Source organism: Limulus polyphemus, unplaced genomic scaffold, assembly GCF_000517525.1.
Source record: "Limulus polyphemus unplaced genomic scaffold, Limulus_polyphemus-2.1.2 Scaffold3951, whole genome shotgun sequence".
Lineage (NCBI taxonomy): Eukaryota > Metazoa > Arthropoda > Merostomata > Xiphosura > Limulidae > Limulus > Limulus polyphemus.
The window spans coordinates 2,552-15,375 of NW_013669561.1; the positions used below are offsets into that span (position 1 = coordinate 2,552).

At 32.8% G+C, this 12,824-nt stretch overlaps 1 protein-coding gene across 2 annotated transcripts in view; it reads left to right on the top strand.

The window, feature by feature from the left end:
• The first annotated feature begins 931 nt into the window (after positions 1-931).
• Positions 932-12,824, top strand: part of LOC106470334 (mitogen-activated protein kinase kinase kinase 9-like) — an 85,907-nt gene continuing 74,014 nt past the window's right edge. For both annotated transcript variants that reach the window (XM_013930885.2, XM_022398952.1), the window contains exon 1: positions 932-1,919. In XM_013930885.2, the coding sequence (XP_013786339.1) occupies positions 1,232-1,919 (688 nt within the window). In that variant the 5' untranslated portion in view covers positions 932-1,231. The remainder of the gene's footprint in view (positions 1,920-12,824) is intronic.

Consider the following 12,824-nt stretch of genomic DNA (forward strand, 5'->3'; position numbering starts at 1 on the left):
GAAAGGACTTGTATCGCTGAAGTTTTTCGGTAAAGAATTTCTACGGAAAATTAACCAACGACCAGAGACGTAACAGAATATTTAAGTACAGGTATAGGGTTTCGGGGTTTTAAAGGCTGAATTCTCCCACTATGAACTATATTTTATCCCCAACTAGAACAGTAATGTTTTTGACAAGTCTATTTGTCTTTCCAGGAGGATAAAGGTAGAAAATATATATATATAAGAGCATTTTTTTCGTAAACACAGAAGATGAGTTGTATAATATAACTCATCTTTTGCGTTTATGGAAAAAAATCACTTACAATTTTTGATATTGAAGGAACATCTTCAATTAAATTTATATCAAATACGCCAAAAAAACTGAAACGGTTTATTTGTTTGTAATTAAGCACAAAGCTACACAGTGGGCTCTCTGTGCTCCACGGGTATTGAAACTCGGTTTCTAGCACTGTAAGTCCGTAGACATACTATTGTGCCACTAGGGGGCATAACTGAAAAATTTTATATTTAAAGACAATTACTGATAATGATTTTTAACTTTTTTTTTCATCAATACTTTGATAATAAAAATAAATTTGTGATTTTTTAATATCTATCATCCACATATAAGTTACACGCTAAGTATTTTACGTATTCTGGCTTGCAATGATAAAAATTGAAATAAGGCTTTAAAACAAAGCCTTAAATATGTATATTTGAGGTACACTTCTAAAGGGTTTTCTACTAGTAATTCAAACATAGAACTGACCCTGAACAAAGTGGTGGCGTAACGACCTACGTGTGTATCTCGCAACACATGGGCGTCACAAGGGAAGCCATATTACGTGTGACGTCACAGGTCGCTCCGCCTACCATCCTTATAGCAGATTGCAACTACTGAGTGGTGAGTGAATGGTTTTCAAAGGTGGTTTGATACACTGCGGTATGACATAGGGAGGTAGGCCTACGTATCATACTGATGAAACAAGTTAATATTAGGAAGAGAGTTTGTAACATTGGAATCTTAAAATGGTTTTGATATGTATAAAACAAGAAAATTTATCAAATAAGCTAAGCTATGTAGGCAGTTCTAGAATACCAAAGCCACCAACAGCTATGTAAATGAGTTGCCCTCGTAGGCCTAGTGGTAGCCTCCAGGCTATAACAACAGACTGGGAGAGGAGGACCCCTCACCGGTTTGAGACAACAAATATAAAGTTCTGGAGGAATCATCCCAACTTTTTGACGGATGCCTAGTGCAGTTTTCCTGTCCATGGAACCTAATCAGTTTGGTTTGCGAAACGAAAATGGTCGTGATGAAGATCGGTTGTGGACAGCCCTCTACGACTATGATGCCGCAGGTGAGGACGAACTGTCATTGCGTCGGGGAGAACAGGTGGAAGTGCTCTCCAAAGATGCCAAAATTTCAGGGGACGAGGGATGGTGGACAGGCAAAATTGGCGATAAGGTTGGGATTTTTCCCAGCAATTTCGTGACACAGCGTGTTGAAGATTCTAAGCAACCATTTGAAATCAAGTTTTCTGAATTAGAACTAGAAGAAGTAATTGGTGTAGGGGGTTTTGGGAAAGTGTACAGAGGATTTTGGAAAGGGGAAGAGGTTGCAGTGAAAGCTGCTCGCCAAGACCCAGATGAAGATATTAGTGCTACAGCACAAAGTGTGCGACAAGAGGCCAAAATATATTGGCTCCTTAATCATCCAAACATTGTCACATTGAAAGGTGTATGTCTTGAGGAGCCAAACTTATGTTTAGTAATGGAATATTCAAGAGGAGGACCTTTGAACCGTGTACTTAGTGGACGCACAATTCCTCCAGATGTGTTAGTTGGTTGGGCAATACAGATAGCTCGGGGCATGAACTACTTACATTCCGAGGGTCCAATTTCACTTATTCATCGAGATCTGAAGTCAAGTAATGGTGAGTAAATTATAGACAGCTACTACCTGGTGTTAAACTACGTTCTAAAGTGATTGATCATCGTAATGCAGAAAGCTGACAAAAATATAATAAGTGTACTAGTTTTACTGGTAATCAGAGCAGTTTTAAAAGCTCATTAAAAATTATTTTGATATTTTTTGCAAAATGTTTGTAAAGTTTGATGATTTAGGGTTACATACTCTACTACTTATTGAATAAATGGTATTAAGTACCATCTTTACAATTGTCACTGGCTTTAATTTGGAAGTAGCAGAGCTAATGCACTGAAATTTTAATTGGTTATATTTGAAGTGGAGGTACATTCATGGGGTATAATGATGCTTGGAAGTAATAATTAAGCTGTAAACCACTGATAGGACAGATGTAGAAAAATGATGTCATGCACATGTGCTATGGCTGATTGCTATTAGATGAAGTTATGGGTTAATGTTGTATGAAAAATATTGGACAATTAATATTATGTGTCAAATGGTTTATTATGAGTTGATTTTTTTGTTCATTGGATCAGAAACTATGATTAATGAGCACAACTCGCAGTAACTTGTATGTAATTTTAATACATGAATTTAGGAAAATTAAATCTCCCATTAAAATTTTATGGTAGAAGATAGTGAATAAAATGTAGTGTCTAATACTCAGAGTATTATAGCAGGGTGCAGTAACATCTGAACTTTAGACTTTAAAAAAAAATTAACAACATTTCAGAAAGGTTGAAATTTAAACAGTGCATTACCTATTGCTATATAATAGTGTATTAGTTGTATCCTACATAATTTCTTCATGCTGGCAGTTGATGTTAAGAGTGTCTTTTCACACCCTCTAGAGGGCAAATGCCTGAACTGTGTGATTGATTGCCTTACTGGAAGAGAAGCAAAATAGAAACCTTGGTAGTCACATGTACCTTAATTATGTATTTGATAGATTGGAAACTATTAAAGTCTATATTAATTTATCTTAAGGTTTATGGGGTGTAATTTTGTTTTTGTGATGATATTTTTGCTAGAGTAATTCTCTATGTATACACACTGTTCCAAGCCATGTTGTACTTATTGATTTTAATACATAACCATATTCAAGAATGTATATTAACCATTTTTATACTTAACAAAAAATTTCACCATTGTTTCCTGATTTGGATTGTACGCTGTGTATTTCAATATGGGGTATATAAAATTGATGAAATTGGCTGAAAACATAACTTTTAATATTAATAAGATAGTAACTAGATACATATTCACATTCATTTTATCAATATGTTTTTATAGAAAAGGCTTTGTTTCTCTTGTTGTTCCTGTAAATAATTCATAAATCCTGGAGAATCTATATAATTGTTTTTGTTAACTTAATGAAATCAAATTTTAGGTGTAGAAAATTGTAAGTTTTGTGAGCTGGGCTGCTGTAATTTGTTATCTTGCTATCAAAATTTTACCTACTGTGTAATAACTAAAACAAAATATGAATTAGTCAGCCACTTTTCTTGCTAGCATGAATTGCCTGACTAAAAACCTTTTGTTTTTGGAAGATTCTGATGTTGTACCATTAACATTAACAAGTTAACAGTGCATTTTAACTATCATAGGTTTTAGTTTTGTTCTCTGTTAGTTTATGACATTAAATAATTATAGTAAGTTTATTATCAATAATTAGCATCAATGATTTACAAGTTAGTTTTAGCTCTGATGTATCTAGTAAGCTTACTTTTGATAAGTTGTTAGTAAATATTACATAACATAATATACTGACAACAAAGGACCACTTGGTCCTTTAAGGCTATTCTTTTCCATCAGTTCCTCTCTTAGTCCTGTAAAGGGCTGGCCTCTACTACTGACAACAAAAACTTGCAAGTCGATCACTCTGTTACAAAAAATCTATTGGCTTAACTGGAGCACAGCTTGTCTCTTTTGAATCTTTAACTTATGTTCTCTTGCCTCATTATTTTCAGAATATAGCATAAACAAATCGGAGGCCCTTTTTCTTTTAATCCCCAAAGTAATATTGTAAAATATAACAAGATCACCCTTTTCTCGCAAGAGAAAATAAGTTGCAAGATAACCATCCATTCCTGGAATCATTTTTTAGCCCTTCTCTAAACCCTTTCTAATAAGTCAATATCCTTTCATATATAAAGAAACAAACTGTTCACAGTTTTCCAAGTTAGGCCTAATAGTGATATGTATAGAAAAATAATTCTCTTTTGACTAACAATCACTTTGTTTATAAATGAATTAAAATTATTTTAGCTTCAGTATTAACTGTAGAACGTAACATCAATGACTTGAATGAAATATCCACCATTATGCTAAGATTCTTTTCTTCAGATGTGCTGTTGAGTTGGTTCTGGTTTGTACTAAATGTATGATCCGAAGGATGATAACCCAATACAACTAGAAATACACAAACTTGCTAACTATGCCCTGTCGATATCATTGACATAAATAAGAAAAAGTAAAGGCCAATATACTGATCCTTGAAGTACTCTACTAGTAACAAGGGTCCAGTTTAATTGGACTTCATTAGTAACAACCTTTTGCTTTCACCTGTCCAACAACCATATAATCCATTATCTAGTCTTTTCCCAACCCAACCAGTGTTATTTACATAACTAATCTTCTGTTCGGCACCTTATCAAAAACTTTTTGAAAATCTGTGTACACTATCACAACTTTCCTTTATCCTGGAAACAAGTAATGTGTTGGAAAAAAGGATAGTAAAACAATATTTCCCTTTGGTGAGTCCATGCTGGCCTTCTTTGATGATATAATGTTTTACAAAATGATCATGTAACGTTTATTTCATCAGAATCTACAATTTTTTCGAGTACAGAAGTAAGACTTACTGGTTTATAATGTCCTGGACATCTCTTATCATCCCTTTTCAAAAAAGGAAAAAACATTAGCCAACTCACGTGCCTACCAAACACATGAAAGAGAGAAACTTGTATATCTGATCTTTGAATTCCTTCGAAACCTTGTTTGGTACTGGTACTATGTCAATTATTAATCTATCTTTCTACTTAACACCAAAGGATTAATACCTACACAATTCAGATCAGTTTTTTTCATTGAATGCTCATGGTCAGAAATGAAACAGAAGAGAACATTTGAAAGCTCAACCATCTCGTAGTCCTTAACAAAATCCTTGCTCTTAGTGTCCTTTTAAGATTCAATCCCCATTTCGACATTTTTCTTACTTTCATGTACTTAAAACAGTCTTAACATTATCATCCAGTTGTTTCTCATAAGCCCTTTTTTGGATTTTCTAATTTCTTTTTTAACCAAATCCATAGGTTTTTATGGTCCTGTAAATCTTTAAATCTATCTGTCAGTTTAAACTTCTAAACCTTATGGTACTTATCTCTGATTTTCTCCTTTATGGCTTTAGTAGACCAGTTATTATGTCTCCAAAGAGAGACATGCTGTTTTACTATACTCTTCTTCTTCCGAACACTTTTCATTCAACAACCATTCTTTCGTTTCTTGGCAGATTAATATGAAACTTGATAGGGTTATACTTTTGTCCAATATTTCCTGACAACTTTTTCATTTTATTTGGTTTAGGCCTTTTTAAGGATTTTATGGGATCAAAGGTCAAACAACCCAAAAATATATATTTTGGGCTCCTGTACAGTCATACTTATAGTAATCAAGATGAAAATTGGCATAAATATAAATTTTCATGCATTCAACACATTGACATACAAAAAATGTTAAAGTTGCCCATTTCAAGTCTTTTTAGGGGGTCAGAGCTAACAAAAAAGGCATAATTTTGGGGCAGTTACTCAACTTTTTTTTGACCAATTTACATGGGACTTGGTACAAAGGTACTTTTCTACAGGTTCCACATATTGATAAACATAATGGTGGACTTTCCCATTTTTAGTAATTAGTGGTAGTGGTGGGTCAAAATGACACAAAAAATATAATTTTAAGGTTTTTTGACAATTACTCCACCATATTTCAGTCATTCTGGAATTTGGTACAAATATACTTTTTAACAGGTTCCTTACATATTCATACACGAATGTGGAAATATGGCAATTTTTGGCATTTTGGGGGATCAAAAGCTTAAATAGGCCCATAATTTTAGGGATTTTGCTCCAGTACTGATCTCTGTTTTGACCAATTTACATGAATTTGGTACAAAGATACTCTTTTCAGGTCCCAAACAGACATATAGACAATTTGAGAATTTCTGTCTTTTGCTTAATTTTTCAGCGAGGAGAGTGTGGTTTGGGGATTTCATAAACTCTTCATGTGTATGTCAACCTAATTACATGGGATTTGGTATAGAGATACCTTCTTACAGGTCCCAAACATACAGCCAATTTTTGATTCTTCTGGTGTCAAAATTGGTCATGTTGAGATTGCATGATGGAGACATGTTGTAATCACCAGTGAATATTGGCCTCTTTAATGTTAATCTTCGAAACTGACATTGTTTATCCACTACTGGAATTGATCTTTTTTGCATGACTATTTTCTGTTAAAACTATGCTAATATTTGTACCTAGCTATATTCTGTCAGAACTTGGGCTAATCTTTGTTCCTGACTGTGTTCAGTCACTAATGAAGCCAAGTTTTTTGCCTGGCTATGTTCTCTATTAACCAAGTGAAAGTATACTGTATATGTTAGTTAACATATACAGAGATTTTCTCTAAATGATGTTTCAGTTTGCTATAATCTTTATAAGGCTTTTTTCTTTCATTTTTATGATTATTAAACAAATAACTCTCTTGATACAAACTTAAGAAAAATAACTACAAACACAAAGAATTTAAGTAAAACTAGAACAACAAATTAGCTGATAGCAAGTATTACTTATGTACAAAGACTACTGCATCATGACTGTCAAGATCTTTCTGGTTATATTATGTCATGCTCATCTTTTCCAGTTTATTACTTTATAGGTTTGACACAAAATCTTGAAAGTAAATCACGTTTTAAGTTAGCAAATTATATATTTGCATATTGTACCATACAGTATAGAAACATACAGATGAAGAGCTGATGACTTGGGTTTCCCATTGGTAACAAGTTCGTATGTGTAATCATCCATGACTTTGTTAGTTACAAACCTGTAACCACCTGTAATCATCCATGACTTTGTTGGTTACAGGTTTGTAACTACCTGTAATCATCCATGACTTTGTTGGTTACGGGTTTGTAACTACCTGTAATCATCCAGCACTTTGGTTACGGGTTTGTAACTACCTGTAATCATCCATCACTTTGTTGGTTACAGGTTTGTAACTACCTGTAATCATCCATGCCTTTGTTGGTTACAGGTTTGTTAGTATGGTAACCAACAAAGTCATGGATGATTACAGGTAGTTACAAACAAGTAACTAACAAAGTCATGGATGATTACAAGGTTTGTAACTACCTGTAATCATCCATGACTTTGTTAGTTACTTGTTTGTAACTACCTGTAATCATCCATGACTTTGTTAGTTACTTGTTTGTAAGTACCTGTAATCATCCATGACTTTGTTGAATACAGGTTTGTAAGTACCTGTAATCATCCATGATTTTGTTGGTTACGGGTTTGTAACTACCTGTAATCATCCATGACTATGTTGGTTACAGGTTTGTAAGTATGTGTAATCATCCATGACTATGTTGGTTACAGGCATGTGGAATCATCCATGACCTATACAAAAGACTACCATACATCAATGGAAGATTGTATCTTATTATTATAATTTTTGTAAAAAAGAAAAGTAGTAGGTTTTAAAGACTCGATCTGGATTTGTTTTCATGGTGTGTATTTGTAATTTTAAGTTTCTCAAAAATATAAGTGTTTTAAAACAGCTTGTGATGCTACATTAAAAAACAACCACCTCTTTAATTTAATTATTTTTTAAAATGACAATGTAGTAATGGGGAGAAGAATAAACACTGGCATGTGTAGAAAATGGTTACAATGTTTATTTCTAGAAATTATCACATTTTGAACTCGGGATCTTTAAATGTTATAATTGATGGTCAGAATTTCCCTTCATTGAATTATTTTTAATTCTTGAATGACAATACGAATAAGGCTCTTTTCTAAATTATTTATGCAGTAAACAACTTGTGGATCCCTGGTTAATAACAACTCTGGTTTCTTGTGTATTTTTCTTAGAAAATGATTAATTTACTTGGTCAGTTTTTCTTTATTGATTGTTGTAACAGACAGAAAGACAAAATCACTCAAAGTGCTGAAATAGGTTGACCCAACTGGTGGTTAATAGTATAAAAACAAATAGGCAATTTGAGTAGATTTGAATACTTTAATGAGCTGCATTTGCTCTTTTAATGAAAAGGGACGACATGTCGACTTCTATGCCGAGACTTACTATGTCTACTCTACCTAAAGCACCACCGAAACTGGCAATTTGTGGGTTAAAAATTTGGTGTACACGTGGAAGGTTATGTAAAGTGTGGTCTCCGTGGATTAATTGTTGTGTGTGGGATTTTGAGTTGCCTTATAATAAGTTTAATATTGAACATTTTGAAAATTACGTGATCGTTATTTTTATTTGTCTATTAACAGAAATATCTACATAATCAGATGGCAAAAATGCATAATTATGTAGAATCTGACACTTAGTTCCTTCTGTTTAAAATTGGTAATATCAACTTTATAATGAATGTGGCGCCATCTAACGAGAACTTAAAAATAATAAGGTCAGTGTAACCACATAAAGGTATAACTTCGATAAAGACGAAACAAAATAGCACAGAAACATTATCAGCAATCCATTAAATGTATTTATTTATTGTCACGTGTGATCACCAAGTATTCAAGGTGAACCTAATATATACCTAATTTATTGTTAGCTTATGATTGATATATACAATCTATTACAGATAGATAGCGTATGATAAACTCAAACTTTATATATTTTTTTATAGTGTAAGGTGTGGGACTTCAATATTTTTACTGAATTTTTTTTCCAAAACTGTGTGTGGAAAATATCTTTTTTAAACACTTTCGTTGGGACATTTGGAACTCAAGTTTTTCTATCCCAAACGTGTCAAAATAAAAGTAGTTTGTGTCCTGTTTCCATTGTCTGAGGTGATATCAGAGTAATGCTTACGCATCACCTTTGAACTGGTGTACAGTGAGATTGCAAATATCAATCAAATAATCTGTTTTAATGTATGTTGTAGATCTTAGAAGTCATGTAAACAACATAAAATGTGATGGGTAAAGCTCATTAGTGTATGGATTGGCACATTTTTCACGTGACATCCTTCCTGTTTGTTGACCAATGAGGGCAAACGGTGCAAGGTACATATATGGTTGCATACTTGGGTATTGGATTGAGGCAGTCTTACAGTTAGGCCTAAAAATACTTTGGCAACATGGTTATACCCGAATTGCTAGGCAGCTAATGCCACTTATAAAGCTGGTAGAAATGCACCCAGCTTTGAATCCCAAGTCAGTGAAATATATATGCCAAGGATGCACCTTCTAGTATAATTTTACAAAATTGTTTTTATTTATTTGTACTTAAAATACAATCATTTATCTTTGTATGTAATAATACGACTAAATTAAATCACCACTGTTAATTGATCTTATAAATAAAAGTTGTAATTTGTAACAAGTCTGTATTGGCTTAGTAAGTTTACTAAGTAAGTTTACACATGGTTTGCACAAATCAGAGTTTGAAGATTAACTGTAGGTAGCCCTGAAAAAACAAAAATTACTACTCGGTTATGTGACTAGCTAATCTCGAGCGTAGAAGCACAAAAATTATTAATCAACGTCCACAAGATGTGGTAAATGTAAATTTCTTTAATATAGTTGTTGAGTGTTATAATTTCCAGAAAGTTACAGTTTAATTTTAAGTTTATACATGCGGCAAACAGCGCGATCAATATGTTAAAACAGTTTACAGTTTCTTTTTGATGTCTTCTGTGCTATTTAAAATAATCGAGAAAGGAAAACTTACATAGATACATACACTAGTAACAGTAGTCTGTTTGACTTAAAATGTCGTGTGTATAGCAACATGAAGTAACCAAACTTTTAAATATACATGTTAGCATGGGTATCCAATGGTCGGAATATCTGATTTATAAAGCGATTGTACAAACGTAACCAATCTTACAGACCTCTTTAAAAGCAGGTAAACCAATTCTGTTTAATAGTTTAATATATTATTACTTAGCTGTGAGTTACCAGACCGTTTTAAAACGCGGGAAGTCCATTCTATGTAACGATATGTTGTTTAGCAGCTTTACGTCATCAACTTAATGCATTTCTCTCAAACCCGTGGAATTTAATATATGTAACGATTTGCTAAACAAATCCTCAGTTTTGTGTTACCAATCTTGCACACCTCTTTAAATCCAGGCAATCCGTTCTACATAACGATTTAACCTGTTGTTACTTGCTTCTTTATTATACATTTTAGTCGTTTTTAAATTTGGGGAGTTAATTGTGTATATTACCAATCTTATATACCTACTTAAAACTCTGAGAATAGGTTGGATGTAACGGTATATATTAACGTTACCAATCTACTCCCCCCCCCCCCACCAGTGGCTAAGCGGTAAGTCTGATTGCTTATAACGCTAAATACTTAATTTTGATACCAGTGGTGGGCACAGCACAGATAGCCCATTGTAGCTTTGCGCTAAACAACAAACAAACGCGATACCAGTGTTACTCGCCTCTTTAAAACCTGGATAATCCATTCTATGTAACGATATAATATATATATATACCTTTATGTTACCAATCTTACACACCTCTTTAAAACCTGGATAATCCATTCTGTGTAACGGTGTAATATACTTAGCTTTATGTTATCAATCTTACACACCTCTTTAAAACCTGGATAATCCATTCTGTGTAACGGTGTAATATACTTAGCTTTATGTTACCAATCTTACACACCTCTTTAAAACCTGGATAATCCATTCTGTGTAACGGTGTAATATACTTAGCTTTATGTTATCAATCTTACACACCTCTTTAAAACCTGGATAATCCATTCTGTGTAACGGTGTAATATACTTAGCTTTATGTTACCAATCGTACGAACCTCTTTAAAACCTAGATAATCCGTTCTGTATAACGATGTAATATACTTAGCTTTATGTTATCAATCTTACACACCTCTTTAAAACCTGGATAATCCATTCTGTATAACGATGTAATATACTTAGCTTTATGTTATCAATCTTACACACCTCTTTAAAACCTGGATAATCCATTCTGTATAACGATGTGATATACTTAGCTTTATGTTACCAATCTTACACACCTATTTAAAACCTGGATAATCCATTCTGTGTAACGGTGTAATATACTTAGCTTTATGTTACCAATCTTACACACCTATATAAAACCTGGATAATCCATTCTGTATAACGATGTGATATACTTAGCTTTACGTTATCAATATTACACACCTCTTTAAAACTTGGATAATCCATTCTGTGTAACGATGTAATATACTTAGCTTTATGTTACCAATCTTACACACCTATATAAAACCTGGATAATCCATTCTGTATAACGATGTGATATACTTAGCTTTACGTTATCAATCTTACACACCTCTTTAAAACCTGGATAATCCATTCTGTATAACAATGTAATATACTTAGCTTTATGTTACCAATCGTACGAACCTCTTTAAAACCTAGATAATCCGTTCTGTATAACGATGTAATATACTTAGCTTTATGTTATCAATCTTACACACCTCTTTAAAACCTGGATAATCCATTCTGTGTAACGGTGTAATATACTTAGCTTTATGTTACCAATATTACACACCTATATAAAACCTGGATAATCCATTCTGTATAACGATGTGATATACTTAGCTTTATGTTATCAATCTTACACACCTCTTTAAAACTTGGATAATCCATCTTTGTAATTATTTAATATATCGTTACGTATTTAAAACCTTTGTGACCCATTTTATAAAACTTTTTAGTATATTGTTACTTAGCTTTTTGTTACCAACCTCACGCACTTCCTCAAAACCTGTGTAATCCATTCTATGTAACAGTTTACATACTATTTTAGCATACTTAATGAAGCTCAGATAATTGTTTTACATAACGATTTAATCTATTATTACCCACCATTGTGTACAGTCATACAGTCCTTATTAAACATGGGAATTAGTTCGATGTAAATATTGAATATATTGTTAATTAGCTTTACGTTACTCCTCTTAGATAGCTTTTTAAAACCCAAATATGCAACGGTTCTATGTAACGATTTAGCATACTGTTACATAGATTTGCGTTACAAATGTCACAGACGTTTTTCATACCCGAGGAATTCACTTTATGTAAGGACATATATATCGTTACTTAGCTCTGCTTACTAATCTTCTCTAAAGCTCGGGTTATCCATACTTCTTAAGATTTTAACGTACTATCACTTAGTTTTCGTTACCAGTTTTAAATATTTCTTTAAAACCCTGAGAATCATATTGTTTGTAAGTGTTACGATTTGTCGTATGAGTACTACATTGTACAATAGTGGTTTTATATCTTAAGACTCGGAACATCCCTTCTTTATAAAGATATGTCCTTTTTTTCTTCTTTATCTTCTGTAAAAGCTTGGTGTGTAGTAGAGGGTAAAGTTTGGTACAGATTCTAATCATGTTGGCCCTAAACGTCTGTTTTATGTGTTGGTAATAGAAGGATTACTATGTTTCATTTAACTAGTACACGTGTATTTAATAAATAACTTGATGAATATTATCAATCTTTGACATTCACAGTTGATTGGAAGATAATTTAAACAACTAAGTTGACGTTATTGGATGATAATTTAAACAACTAAGTTGACTTTATTGGATGATAATTTAAACAACTAAGTTGACTTTATTGGAAGATAATTTAAACAACTGAGTTGAC